At 36.8% G+C, this 15,294-nt stretch overlaps 1 protein-coding gene across 6 annotated transcripts in view; it reads right to left on the bottom strand.

The window, feature by feature from the left end:
- The window catches only part of LIN28B (lin-28 homolog B), a 149,769-nt gene that overhangs the window by 118,430 nt on the left and 16,045 nt on the right, over window positions 1-15,294 (bottom strand). For 2 of the 6 annotated variants that reach the window (XM_055391242.2, XM_055391243.2), the window contains exon 3: window positions 10,033-10,220. In XM_055391242.2, coding sequence (XP_055247217.1) covers window positions 10,033-10,220 — 188 coding nt within the window. Of the gene's footprint in view, window positions 1-7,298; window positions 7,408-9,100; window positions 9,146-10,032; window positions 10,221-10,534; window positions 10,802-11,061; window positions 11,460-14,287; window positions 14,600-15,294 lie in introns of those variants that run through there. The other 4 variants (XM_055391246.2, XM_055391244.2, XM_063707800.1 and 1 more) reach the window with 4 other exon arrangements.

The raw sequence follows: 15,294 nt of genomic DNA, 5'->3' as shown, positions 1-15,294 counted from the left end.
AATTAGACTTCGTAAAAGGAAGTGAATACAACACAGGAAAAATGATCCTTTGCTTTTATGCCTTATATGCAAACAATGAGAATTAACTGGAAAAAACTTATTTTAAAGTTTGCTAAAATGAAAATACCAAACCAACAGTGTTTCACTTAGTACATGATCAATAAAAATTAGTTGGCTTTACTGAACCACGATTTTTATAATCATTTTTTAAAAGTTAATACTTTTCTATGACATTAAGCCATCTTGCTGATTTACATTTCTAAAAATGTTTATACAAGCTGAGCAAAGTGGCTCACATCTGTAATCCCAGCACTTAAGGAGGCAGAGGCAGGAGGATTACCTGAAGCCAGGAGTTCTAAACCAGCCTGGTCAACAAGGCAAGATTCTGTCTCTACAAAAAATTTTAAAAATTAGCCAGGCGCAGTGGCATGTGCCAGGCATGGTGGTGCACGCCTGTAGTCCCAGCTACCCAGAAGGCTCAGGTTGGATAATTGCTTGAGCCAGGAGTTCGAAGTTGCAGTGAGCTATAATAGTTCGAAGTTGCAGTGAGCTATAATCCCACCACTGCACGCCAGCCTGGGTGACTGAGGAAGACCCTGTTTCTAAATAATAATAATAATAATTAATTAAATAAAAATTTTAAAAATGTTTATACAAAAACTGAGTTGGGACAGAAATTCAATAAATTTCTTTCTTTTTTTTTTTTTTTTTTTTTTTGAGAGGGAGTTTCACTCTTGTCGCCTGGAGTGCAATGGCATGATCTCGGTTCTCTGCAACCTCCACCTCCCGGGTTCAAGCGATTCTCCTGCCTCAGCCTTCCAAATAGGTGAGATTACAAGCATGTGCCACCAGGCCTGTCTAATTTTTTGTATTTTTAGGAGAGACAGGGTTTTACCATGTTGGCCAGGCTGGTCTCAAATTCCTGACCTCAAGTGATCCACCCCCCTCAGCCTCCCAAAGTGCTGGGATTACAGGCATGAGCCACCACGCCCAGCGAATTCAATAAATTTCTGACAAGACATATGAACATCAATAAGCCTAATTATGCCCTTTCAGTAAGTGGTGAGTTTACAGCACATGAGAAAATACCATAATGATAAATGAAATTAATATTATATTGAAGATTAGTAAAATGCATATGAATTAATCTCATTAACAAGCACAGAAACTACTAGGATAAAGGTTAATTTCCAGGTAGAAAAAAAAACTAAAGAAAACCAGAGTGAGGCCAGGCATGGTGACTCACGCCTGTAAATCTCTGTAACTTTGGCAGGCTGAGGTGGGAGGATCCCTTGAGCCCAGGAGTTTGAGACCAGCCTGGGCAACATAGGGAGACCCCGTCTCTACAAATATAATAAAAAATATCAGCCAGAGGTTGGGCGCGGTGGCTCACGCCTGTAATCCCAGCACTTTGGGAGGCCGAAGTGGGCAGATCACAAAGTCAGGAGATCGAGACCATCCTGGCTAACTCGGTGAAACCCCATCTCTACTAAAAATACAAAAACTTAGCCGGGCGGGGTGGCGAGTGCCTGTAGTCACAGCTACTCTGGAGGCTGAGGCAGGAGAATGGCGTGAACCTGGGAGGCGGAGCTTGCAGTAAGCCGATACAGCACCACTGCACTCCAGCCTGGGCAATGGAGCAAGACTCTGTCTCAAAAAAAAAAAAAAAAAAAAAATCAGCCGGGCATGGTGATGCACACCTAGAATCTCAGCATCTCAGAAGGCTCAGGTGGGATAATTGCTTGAGTCAGGAGTTTGAGGTTGCAGTGAGCCGTGATCCCACCACTGTACTCCAGCCTGAGCAAGAGCAATACTCTGTCTCAAAACAAAAACCAGAAAAACTCTTATAATTAAAATGATTAATAAAAACATAGCTCTTGAAAAAAAGATTAAAATTAAAACCTGAGATTGTTACAGTTTTTAAATTATTTTCATGTGTATTATTTCAATTGACCCTTACCATAACCCTCTAAAATAAAGATGAAAAATATTGTTTATCACATTTTACCCATGAGAACACTGAAGCTCCCTGGAAGTGACCAGCCAAAAGTTATAAACCAACCAAGTGGCAGAGCCGAAGCCAAACACTTATTCCCATGGTTTTTTTTCTCACAATACCACACTACTTCTCCTTTATAATACTAACTATGTACAACACACATTGAGTCCCTACTATCTGCCAAGTTTGTGTTAGGTGCTTTACATATGTAATAACATGTAATCCTCCTAACAGCCCTATACAAAGTGGGTACTATTTTTGTCCTCCGATTTATAGGCCACTGAGACACTGACAAGGTAACTTATTTCCCTCACAGGTATCTAATAAACTGGGATTTGAATACTGATTTGACCAGAATCTTTATCATTCTATACTATCTTACAAAGATTAAATAATTATTAATCAAAAAATGGTATTAAATTATCACAACAGGCCTATTTAAAACAGTATTTTTTCTTTAGCTTATAATGAATACACAAGATGCATATGTACACAGGTAAAATCTTACACAGGTAAAATCTTATGTTACAACAATTATTAAAACCAAAATATCTGCATAACAAAAATATTTCCAAGCTGCAGTTTACACCCTGATACTTTAAACAATATTCTAGGCCTGGCACTGTTGCTCATGCCTGTAATCCCAGGACTTTGGGAGGCCAAGGCAGGAGGATCACTTGAGCCCAGGAAGTCAAGGCTTCAGTAAGCTATGATCCTGCCACTGCACTCTAGCCTAGGCAACAGAGTGAGACCAGATCTCAAAAAAAATAATAATAATTTTAGAGACCATCTTGCTCTGTCGTCCAGGCTGGAGTGCAATGGAGTGATCTCGGCTCATTGTGGCCTCTGTCTCCTGGGCTCAAGAAGTGATCCTTTTACCTCAGCCTCCCTGATATTTGGGACCACAGGTGCATGCCATCAGGCCTAGCTAATTTTTTTGGTAGGGACAGAGTTTTGCCATGTTACCCAGGCTGGTCTAAAACTCCTGGGCTCAATCTGCCAGCCTCAGCCTCCCAAAGTGCTGGGATTACAGGCATGAGCCACCATGCTCAGCCAAAAGAATTATTTTAAATAACAAAAACAATATTCAATGCCACAAAACTATAATAAAAAGCCTTAACGTCAACTGTAATGGAAATTAAACTATTAATATACAACACATTTTGGCCAATTTTAAAGAAAGCACATAAAAGACCAGCTTAATTATCCACCATGAGTATACGCCACCGAAAATAACTTAACCATGATTCTTTTGGCAAAGGCCAGTTTACATTAGTTTATTTTCTCAACAGACACTTACTAGGCAGTTATATAACATTACCCCTACTCTTCAAAACAACTTTAAAAGTTAGGTATTATTACTCCAGGTAACAGAAAATTATAGAAAAAATTATAACACTAAATCTATCAATTATTTGTAAATCTTATTTAGAAAATATTTCCAAATTGTCAAATATTTAGATATTGGAAAAGAAGAAGCAATAATCAGACTGTCCTCCAATTTGAGATAAATGATTAGATGTATCCTGATGTATCAAAATGCAACATGGTACTTTCATTACTTGTTTGATAAACTACTCATTAAAAGATCATTTTTAAATGTACCCCACTGACCTGCAATGTACTTTCTTAAACACATTACTGTTATCAACTTTTATGATATTAGAAGATGCTATAATCAAATTATTTTAGGGAGGAATATAAATCAGTTGAGTTTCTTATGCATTGTATATGGTACAATGCCATCTATTGTAACTATGTATTAAATAAGCTGAACTTCCTGTTACTCAAAACTCAGGGGAAATAGCTCAAAGTATAAAGAACTGATAGTCTTTGATAATGATAAAATATCCCGTATTTCATTCCAAATCAAGTCTATAGAATATAACATTTAAGATAACTTTCCAGTTTAATTGATCAGAAGTATCTTCACTTTGTTTAGGTTATTCTCAGTTTAGAAGTAAAAATATAGTACATCAAGCTGGACATAGTGGTGCATGCCTGTAGTCACAGCTATTAGGGAGGCTGAGGAGGGAGTATCTCTTGAGACTAGCTAGGAGTTCCAGGTCAGCCTGGGTAACTTAGTCTCAAAAAAACAAAAACAATACAGTGCATCTTATTTTTAAGTAGCAACTTTTAAGTTAATCACAAACCAAAAGAGCTGCTCGGTTAAAACAGACATAACTATAATATGTAATATTACATAACTGTAATATTTCTAACTATCTCTGAATAGGAAGAATTAAACCAAATCCAAATAATGTTTTGTTGCTGCCTGAAAGCGACAAAAATTACAGTGAAGGACTCAATTTTTAATCTACCAAGTTGAACGCAGGTAACAAATAAGCTTTTAATTTCTCATGAAACCTAAGAACTCTAAGATAAGTTAAAGACATGCTTTAAAAGGTTACACTGAATACTTGTAAGTGGTTTGACACTCATATTTTTATTTAAAAAATTATTCTTTGATTTACTGCATTCATTTGTTGTGAATAGTCTTTTAAAATAAAAGAGGAATTGAAAATTAGCGAGAACATGCAACACCAAAGGCTAACACTAATATAAACTATGGACTCTGTGTGATTATGATGTGTCAATGTACATTCATTAATTGAAACCAATGTGCCACTCTTGGTAGGGGATGTTGATAATGGAGGATGCTATGCATTTGAAGGGGCAAGGGTACATGGAAAAATCTATGTATTTTCCTCTTAATTTTGCTGTGAACCTAAAACTGCTCTTTAAAAAGGCAGGAGAAAAATATTTAAGAAGTACACCAATAATCTTTAAAACAGGAGAAAGGCCTACATCTTCAATATGTACCCAATTCACATTTCACATTTAAATTGAATCAGAATGTCTTTGTAGGACTTAAATACATGAAAAAGAGTCTGAGAAATGCACCACCACTTGAAAATCAAAAGTATCTTTAGGGCTACATTAAGAAATCTTATAAAATTTTGTTTTATAATAAATGCCTGGCCAGGAGCGGTGGCTCACGCCTGTAATCCCAGCACTTTGAGAGGCCGAGGTGGGTGGATCACGAGGTCAGGAGATCAAGAGCATCCTGGTTAACACAGTGAAACCCCGTCTCTACTAAAAATACAAAAAATTAACCGGGCGTGGTGGCGGGTGCCTGTAGTCCCAGCTACTCAGGAGGCTGAAGCAGGAGAATGGCGTGAACCCAGAAGGCGGAGTTGCAGTGAGCAGAGATAGCGCCACTGCACTCCAACCTGGGCGACAGAGCCAGATACTGTCTCAAGAAAAAAATAAAAAATAAAATGCCTTTAAATGTGATGTTATGATTAAACGGCCTTAAAGCACTTAGCTTGAGATTCTCTGAAAATGGTCAACTGGGCAATTCATCTTAAAAATCTGGTAGGTTATAAACCATTTTAAAAATATTAAAATACGTAATTCACTATACAAATGAGCTGCTTATGATCACATTTTCAAGTTTCCAAGATGTCTAATTTTTTTTAATTGGCATTTTAAGCAGCCCAGAGAATAACAATAATCACACATATTCTTCATGTGAAAAATGATTTTATGCTTAACTATAACAAAACTAAACATGGTTAATTAATTAGCAATGAAATATTACGAAAAGCCCTTAAAAATGAACATACTGAAATAAATTTGTTTTCCTACATTGTATAATTAATTAAATACATAAGAACTCTATATTAGATCAACTGATTGAACTATGTGTAAGAAATTTTTCATATATTTAAGTACTAGTCATCTCTAAATGTTTTCATATCTCATACTGTTAATGCTTTAACTCAGTAACAATAATGATTCTTATTTTTTCTATTTCCATTACTCCTTGAGATATTTTTGAAGCAAAGGAACATAAAATATATAAAGCCTTTCTAATGCGGGCATTTGAATTATCCATAAAGATCAAAATCTAATTCAAAAATAAAGACCATAAGAAGAAAACACCAATACTTGTAAGGTAAATGAAGATGAATAAAGGTAAATTATTAATAAATATTTAGGCCTACTGAGTAATGGTAGCTAAATTGCAGTCATTTTGAAATTACTCTTTCTCTTTGAGAAAAAAAGAGATACACACATTATGCATACATTATGAAATAAATGAAATACATTTATGTAAACAATTGTATCATATTTGATGGCAAGGAATTCCAAGTATATATACACCCAATACGTGAAGTATTATTAGGCACATAAGCTGAGGAGAGAGTAATAAGGAGAATGTATTCTACACCTCCCCAGAACAAAATCAAATTCAAATGATCATTTTATCTTATTAGGTAAGATAATGACTTTGGAAATAAATATCAAAATCTATAGAAAAACCTATATAACAAACATCAACAGGTAGTTATTAGGTTAACGTTGCCCTTCTCCAAAAGAGATCTAATATTTAATTACCATTCTATTCCTCTAAAGTACCATCAAATATTTAAGTCTTATTAAAAACTTTTAACATTTCAAAAAACTGCCAGTAACATTTTCCAGGTAATGTAAATGTTATCCTACAATCTAACTGTGATTTTAAAAAACATAAGAAACTGGTAGGAGTATTAATTACTTGCACTTACAAAATAATCATATTCTGATTTATGAAATCACCTTAGTAAAAATTTAGACTTAAAGCCGGGCGCGGTGGCTCACGCCTGTAATCCCAGCACTTTGGGAGGCGGAGGCAGGTGGATCACGAGGTCAGGAGCTCGTGACCAGCCTGGCCAACATAGTGAAACCCCATCTCTACTAAAAATACAAAAAATTAGCTAGGCGTGGTGGCAGGCACCTGTAATCCCAGCTACTCAGGAGGCTGAGGCAGAAGAATCGCTTGAACTCATGAGGTGGAGGTTGCAGTGAGCCGAGATCTCACCACTGCACTCCAGCCCGGGTGACAGTGCGAGACTCCACCTCAAAAAAAAATAAAAGAATTTAGACGTAACAAATTTGTATTAACCACGTATATCCTTACTTCATTTGAAACAAATCTGTGTTTGCATTAGATACTCAAGAAATTCTTAAAAATTTATATTTAAAAATAAAATCATCAAAATTTTCCTATTTTATTAAATGTTTTTTAAAAACTTCAACAGTGAGATATGACAAAATTCACAAATATAATACTTACATATTTTGTTAATTTTTTAAAAATAAAATATTCATTATTGAACTATATCAATGTTTCACAATTAACATGGGTCAGAATATATATTTTCACATCATAAAAATATGATTATTTAAATTACAAGTTAACATTAGAAAATCAAATGAAGACTGTCATTTTAAACCATCAATGGTTACATACCATCCTCAAACAGCAGAATCTCACAGCATTTATCAACATGTCTAAAGAGAGACAAAGTACAGCACCTAGGCATGTGTTTCTTTTTGAGGATTTGGTGACATCACAGGAACTACAAGAAAGTTTGACGGTATTACTGCCAATAAATTTTAAGTAGAGTTATGTAACTATAAATATACATAACTACAAATACACAGCTCAATTTTAAAACACACACATATATATATTCTCTTTATTTTGAAGCAACTGAATATGTTTTGATATGCTGTTACATGCAATCAATATTTTTAAGAGAAAAAGTATCCTAGGTGCCTCAGCATAAATTTTTATGTGTTTATTAAGGACACAAATAATTTGTTTTTTATTTCTCCAAATATACATTATTAAAAATGTTTCAGAATACGTCAAAAAAAAATCCAGTGACACATGTACTTCCAAACACTCCAAAAAAAACTATGTCATATATTTTAAAAATTTTGAGTAGACATAGGTCCAGTTGAACATTTAAAATTCCTAATCACCTATGATACATATCCTTTCACAACAAAATAGTACATAGACATAAAACCTGGTATGTTTTCAAAAATGCTTATAAAACTAAAAAGGCCTCTAAAATAATAATAAAAATGTTTTTTAAAATTCTATGAAATCGTCTTGAATTGCAACCTTATTCCATAAGTGATGCACACATAATACCTGTATCATTTACAACCATCTAACTGTTACTTGTAGTTGCTTGGCTAACATCAGTAGGATTCCTGCCTTCTTCAAAACAATTATTCATACAATTTATATACAATTTATGTATATTACAATATAAGAAACCTCTTTAAGTAGGCATCATTTAATACTGTCCTTTTAATATATACATGAACTGTATGTATATACTACTGTATATAACTGAAGATTAAGTCAACTATTTAAAAATCAATGTTTATAGTATAGAAACAGCTATATATTTAAAAAACTTCAGCAGCTACATGTTTTAATTCAGTGAATAGAGGAATGTTTATCAATATATAATCATTAAATAGTGTAAACACAAATGCCTTGTGGTTCTAAACATTAACATTGGTTAATAAAATATCTTAACATTTGATGAATATTTTAGAAGGTAAACATAGAAAATCAAATTATAAAAAGGTGTGACCAGACAAAGAAGAAAAGGGTTATTTTTTCATTCATCTATAAAACAAATTTATGAGATCATAAAAAACAATTTAACAACCTAAAGAAGGTTCAAAGGGGGAAGAAAGAGCCTGAGAGAAAATGGATTTGTCAATGATTTTTGTCATCCAGTCTTAGAGGGGAAAAAACAGAAAATGTAGCTTCATTTTGCACTATAAAATAGGAAGCATAAAATCCAGTAGTCTGTATGTGGACTTGTATTTGTGTATTTAAACCCTGTTTCAATTCACAGATTATGCTGATCCTTCCACATATAAACAGCCAATAATGATGGCCAGGCCTTCAGGAAAGGAAAACACACACCACACAGCAAGGTCAGGAAGCTACCAAGCACCACAGGACAACACAGAATGGTTTCATATGTTTCTATTGTTTATACATTTAATTTGAAGATGATATTCCTTAGGGAAGGGGGTATAAATATTACTAGGAACATGCAACACAGTATCAAATATATACTTTTCAAGCAAATATACCAAGTATTTCACCCATGTATCTGTCAATCTGTAGTATTAACAGCCTTTCATTCAATTCTTTTTAACTTAGATTATCATGCCAAAATAAATCTCTTTAGTCGTAAACCTCTTTATTTCTAACTACAGAAAATTTATATTTACCTTTTTTTGAGGAAACAACCGGCTTCCATAAAAGTATCTTTTTTACTATAAAGGGATTAAGCAGTAGAGAGGAGTAAAGGCAGAAGTATTAATTCATTATTTCCTGGGTAAAATTTTGAATATGGGAAGCAATGAAATTCTGTTTGGTATTAAAACATCTTTAAAAATTACAACACAATACGAGCAAAGGTGGAAATTTACCCCAAGTAGCAGACCAGCACATTTTAAACACACAAGCAAGAGCCGCCTCTGGCCACATGTTTTTTTGAGTTCAGTCTCTTAAAGAGACAGTATACGTAGACCAATGACTACACGGAGCACACTTCTAAAATGTTTGTCAAGCATCCCTCTATTGCACGCATTTCTTTACAACCACATTAGGCCAACAGTGTTCTATTTTATTTTACTATGAAGTCAAATTATTTTGATCTGAGTCTACAAAATGACTACAGGACAGGCAGCGATGAAATAATAAAGGGAGCTACTGTGACTAGAGGTGTCTAAAATAAGGCAATCTATACATTTCTTTCCACAGCAAACTGTTTCGCTTTGTTTTTTCAACCTTAAAATGATCATGTTTCTTCATTTTTCTACCCATTCACCAGATACAGGCGACAAAGTATATTGTATAGATAATACCGGAAACTACAAGAACACTATTTTGCTGTAGAATGAAGCAGGGGGAAATGCTAATAACGTCAACCTTAATATATATATAGTGAAATTTCAAATATTTTCTTTTCTCTTTAGACAGAAAACCCAGGAAAAGGCCCATACACGTACCCTAAACGTTGGACTACCTAGTGATTTTAGGGAAGATTTTGTCTTTCAATATACCGAAGGACATCTTATTGTACGTCTATTGGCATAACTACCGATCAGCTCCTCCACATGGAAAAAGATGAAGAGGGGGACAAAAAAGTTTGGCTTACTTGGTGTACAAATACATCGACTGGAATATCCAAGGGGCTTCCCTCTCGGTTTATCATGGAGATGAATCCAAATCCCATGCGCACATTGAACCACTTACAGTGGCCAGTTCCGCGCAAAACCTGGGATTCCTCCTCTGCCGGCTCCGGCAGCTTCCCGGGCTCTTCTCCACCACCTTTGCTCGCCCCGCCTGAGAAGGAACAGGACAAAAAAGTCAGTCTGTATTCCCATTCAATGTGCATTCAAAGATTTAAAAAAAAAAAAAAAATTGCCTGCCTGGGGTTGGGGGGGAAGGGTAACAGAAAAAAAAATTTTTTTAATGGTTTGATTTCTTTTCTCCACAGAAAATACTTAAAATGAAAAGGATTAAAAGGAAAGCGGGGGAGGGGGAAGCCACACTGTTCTATCGATCACACCAACTTCCACGTTTCTATACATACGTGTACTTATTCATTTAACTCCATTTTTCAGCCACATTTTACATTACAGCATGCGATACTTTACTTGTATATTGCTGATTTAATACTGATCCCATTGACAAAAAGAAATTTTCAGCGAAACTATTCTCTCCGGCGGGCACGAGGAGGAAAGAGAAATCGTGAAGATGGTTTAGAGCTACTAGTTAAGGCACATGGGGCAGCACCGAATCCAGCGTTATTTGCAATGTGCATTCCCCTCCCCCCCATAACTTTCAATTAAAGTTGGGGTGGAATGGGGGAGGGGGCAGGTGTATAAAAGTTTTCTTGGAATCACTAACTGAAACTGCGCTTAATCACACTCACACAATTCAAACAATAGCCCCCTGAAAGCTTTTCAAGTTGTGAATCAGTGTGGGCGGTACAAAACATTTTTGGAGATCTATAACAATAGGTTTGCAGAAAGCCCCACTGCGTGATGGGGGGTTGGGAGGTAATGCCCAGTATTGGGGTAAAAGGGGAAGGGGGGGACGGTCTAAGAAGGGTGGGAGAGGGGGAGGGGGAGGAGAAAAGAAGAAAGAAATTCACAGTAAAACAATAGAAAAGAAAATTAACCTTCGGCCATGTTGCCCCACGGGCCCTCAGCTCCAAACTCGTGAGATGAAAACTTTCCCTTTGGAACGGAGTGATCTTCTGCATCAATCTAACATCTTGATTTTGTGCGATCACAAATTTAGCTCGCATGGTCTAATGTGCTTTCCTTCTTTTGATTTTTTTCTCTCCTCTCTCCAGTTTCTGGCCCCCTGAGCACACGTGACTTTGTCAATTACATGCTTTCTTGCTACTAATTTCACCTCGTATCCTTAAGGGGCTGGCAAGAGGAAGAGATAACCAATCGCCATTTCATCTATGCTGACATCAAAATAATTTATGAATGAACACGAAAAACTCAAACATGTTATCTTAAAGACAATTTGGAACGCTTCTTTAGGATAAATCAGAATGCTGATTTCGTGCTTCTACTTAAACACAATGGAGGGACCTTGTGAATCATAGATTTAGAAAAAAAGGCAGTCATATATGTGCACACGCGTGCCTTACACACAAGCCTGACTAAAATCATGGGAGGGGGTCGTTTAAATAAAACAACCGATGTTAACGCTTTTTTTCCCCTTAAGAATTCAGCTATTCCATGGCAGTAAACCTGCTTGGAACGCTAATTTCATATTTAATTCAATTCTTAGAGGAAAATATAAAATTTATAAAAGATCTAATTAAACCTAATTACATCCCCATGAAACTTTAGATAATGAAAACATACACCTAGGAAAAGGCAGAGGCACATAAATTACCTGATTATGCCCGAAATTTTTTCAAATTTAAAATAAAATCCTACTAGAAAAATCGTTATCACCTTCACATAGTCAAATTGTGTTTAGGTAAACCATTTTGGAAAATTTTAGAGGGGGTTGGTAAGGAATTGTACTTCACAGGTTTCTCTGCCATCTCTTTCCGGGGGAGGAGATGTGATTAATGACTTCCTAAATAACAGCCCAGTTTTCCAGCCTAACATAGAGTGAACCTCAATCAGTGGCGATTGTTCCCCAAGAGCTGGAGGACATAGGGCAGGAGGGGGAGGGGATCGCCAGGCAGGGGAGGTGAAGAGGAGCCGCCAGGATAGGCGGCAGCAGAGTCAAAGAAAGAGGTGGGAGAGAAAAAAAGCCGGCGCGGGCAGGGGGTGGGGTGGAGAAAGAAGGACAAGTGGGAGAAAAAAGGTAAATTCATATCACATTGACTTGTACCCTGACATTTTAAAAGTCCACTACCAATGGCTAGAAGAGTTGAATAAACGAAAATGTAACAACGGATGAAGCTCCTACTGTCCTTCCTCAACTGACCCCCAGTTTCAAAATGCCTACCCCCTTTACCTTTCAAACTGGTTCAAACGATTGATTACAAGATGCTGGCAACAGTATTTCTGCCCTTATCGAATACTACAATAAATATTATAGATTAACTAAAAATACTTTATTTCCTTTAAAATATAAAATATCGCTATTTTAAAACCTTAAAACGCACCACCAGACTTGCCTACCCCACCCCCCATTTTCTTAAACAAGCAGTTTACCAAGAAACTAACTGTTCAGATACCACTTCCTTCGACAAAGCTACTGAGTTGACCCTCCCCCACCATGCCAGCAATCCCCCTCCCAGTCTCTTCAAACACATCCACACTCCAGCACTGTTTCACACAAGCTAAAATGTAGGGATTATGAATCGAAGAGCTATGGAAAAAGCTGTATACACCTATTTATACTCCCTCCCCATATTAAACAACTAAATATAAATTTAATTGGCTCAGATTGGAAAATGGATGTATAAAAAATAGAAGTTATTTTCAGCTGTTTGTGATAAAAGGTTTAATCAAAACTAATCAATTTGGAAAGATATTTTTTTTTGTCTGTTATTCCTTTTGTTATTTCTCAGGAAAAAGGGCTACTTTCTCATTTTGTTTATTTTGGGAGGAATAATCATGTGCCAGCTGTTAGGGAGAAAAGAAAAGGTGCAAAAATCCAATGACTTTGAAAGTTTAACAAAAGCTCAAAGCTCTGAAAAAATTATTTACTAACAAAACATTTACTAGGCATTATTTTGATGGTAGAAATTACTTCTATTATACTGATTACACTGACAAGAAAGTAATCTCAATGATGGCATTACAGGCTAAGCTTGTGACATAATATGAAATCGAGAAAGTAATTTATATTTTTTCATATTTTAATAATCACTTTTAAAAATCAACATCTGGTATAAGAGGAAAAAAATCTCAGAAAGTATTCATGTAAATCGAGGTGAAATGCTATTACTTACATAAAAGTAATGATCACAAAATTCACAGGCCAGTATAGTTTAGCTTTGTAAAATATTCATTTAAGTTTGCTTTTAATTAGAAAACAGTTTAATCATTATAAAACCAGAATCATAATAATGTAGGTAGATTCAGAATCTGTTTATTGTTAAATTTGATGAAATTCAAATTTATGAACATGTGGGTGAAAAGTGGAATATCATAACTGAACTACACTGTACAGTATAGTTATGAGATTCACAGTCTTGCCTGATTGGGGGCCTCCAGTATTAGTGGAATTAAGGTAAGGTTCACTGGAGTGGTCACTGGTGTCAGAGGTTATCGACTCATTCATTTCCTGAGAGGGACATCAGCCTTTCAAGTTGTGTAGAAGGCTTTTTCCAACTGGGAACCCTGAAAAATCCTCTAAAATTCGTTCATGAAGAATTTAAGACAAATGCATTTACATACCTTGGGGGAGGGTAAAAAAGAAAGGGGAAAAGAAGAGGCGAGGGAAGGGTAGAGGGAAAAGGAAGAAGAAAGCAAGGAAGTTGGAAAGGGAGAGAAGTAAAGGAAGGAGACACATTGAGGAACACAAAATAATCACTCACCAATTTAAGAATATGGCACTGTTTTTTCTGTGCCTTCCCCCAAAACTTTTGAGCCTAAAATCCTTTTATAATATAAATTGCCCATAAGCTTTTAAAGCTCCTAGAGTGCTTCTTTCACAGAAAGTCGTCCTATGAGTCTTCTAGAATGCTTTCCAATTTGTCACTTTCCTGAAGTCTTCTGGTTTTAATTTTTTTCTCATTTCCTACTTGTTTTTAGTGCCTGAAAGACCTGTGTTTGACTCAAAAGGGGTGTTTTATTCCTGCAAAAGCCAAATACTTTATAGCTTGACTTATAGTTCTTTCAAAATGTCTTTAAAATGAGTTCAAGTAGCTACAAAGAATCGTCAATGTACTGGGGGGAAAAAGCAAGGAAATAACCTACCATTATGCCTGTTGGCTATCACAATCATCCCCATTTAAAAAACAAGGTACACGTTTTCCCAGACTTTTTTTCCAACAGCACAAGGAGCCGAAAGAGGTGCCAGAGCCCACCGTCGTTGTTTTCAATTATAAGGAATGAGTGACTTCTGTTAAAGCAGAAACAATGCTTCGGTTCTTCTTAAAACTAGGAGGAGGGGCTGTGGCAATGCGGCAAGTGACTCCACCCGTCCTCTCCTCCCCGCAAATAAGGCGGGGTCTGTAGCCCAGCGCTGCCATCGCAACCCGCCTCTCCAGGCAGGTCGCTCCCCAGGCGGCCGAGACCTGAGACCCCAGACCCCGCGCTAGCAGATCTGCGCTTTCCCTCCACCTCCTGCCTCTGCAGCTTCCTCTCACCTTTCTTTCCTCAGTCACTTTTCCCTTTATTCGTCACTTTACCATCTCCTCTCCCTAAGTAGGGTAGATCCAAAGGCTGGTGATTTCTCACTAATTTAGGGACTTTTACATTTGTCATCTTGTCCCCAAGAACACCAAACAAAAGAAATCCCTGCCTTCACTACTATGGCAAAAACACTATGCACAACCTACTATTTTTACTGAATTTCCAGACGTATATCACTTATAATTTGATCCCTTTTCCTATGAGATGCCAGAATCTCCTAAAGCTAAGATAAGTGCGGTCAAAGAGAGGGAATCCCAACCCAAGAAAATGACCACCCCCACCCCCACCGGGCCATGCCTAACACTGAGCTGTCTTCCAGCAAACCCGGCGCCGTCCTTTCGGGAAGCCGCGATGGCAAACGTCGCCCTGGGCCTTCGGAGGATCAAGAAAAAACGTCGGCGAGAAAGGGCTGGACGCAAGGCTGGGGGCGATTTTCGGGATCTCTCACTGCCCCTGGCAAGATCTCTCCCGCCTGAAAGCCGCCGACCCGCCCGTCGGGCAAACTGTCCTGATTCCTTCCACCGCGTTTTGGTAAACCACTTGGCGGTAACTTTCTTGACATTCCTACG

This window comes from Gorilla gorilla, chromosome 5, assembly GCF_029281585.2.
Source record: "Gorilla gorilla gorilla isolate KB3781 chromosome 5, NHGRI_mGorGor1-v2.1_pri, whole genome shotgun sequence".
NCBI lineage: Eukaryota > Metazoa > Chordata > Mammalia > Primates > Hominidae > Gorilla > Gorilla gorilla.
Note: the sequence above shows the minus strand (reverse complement) of the source record. Positions and strands in the feature narration are given on the sequence as shown.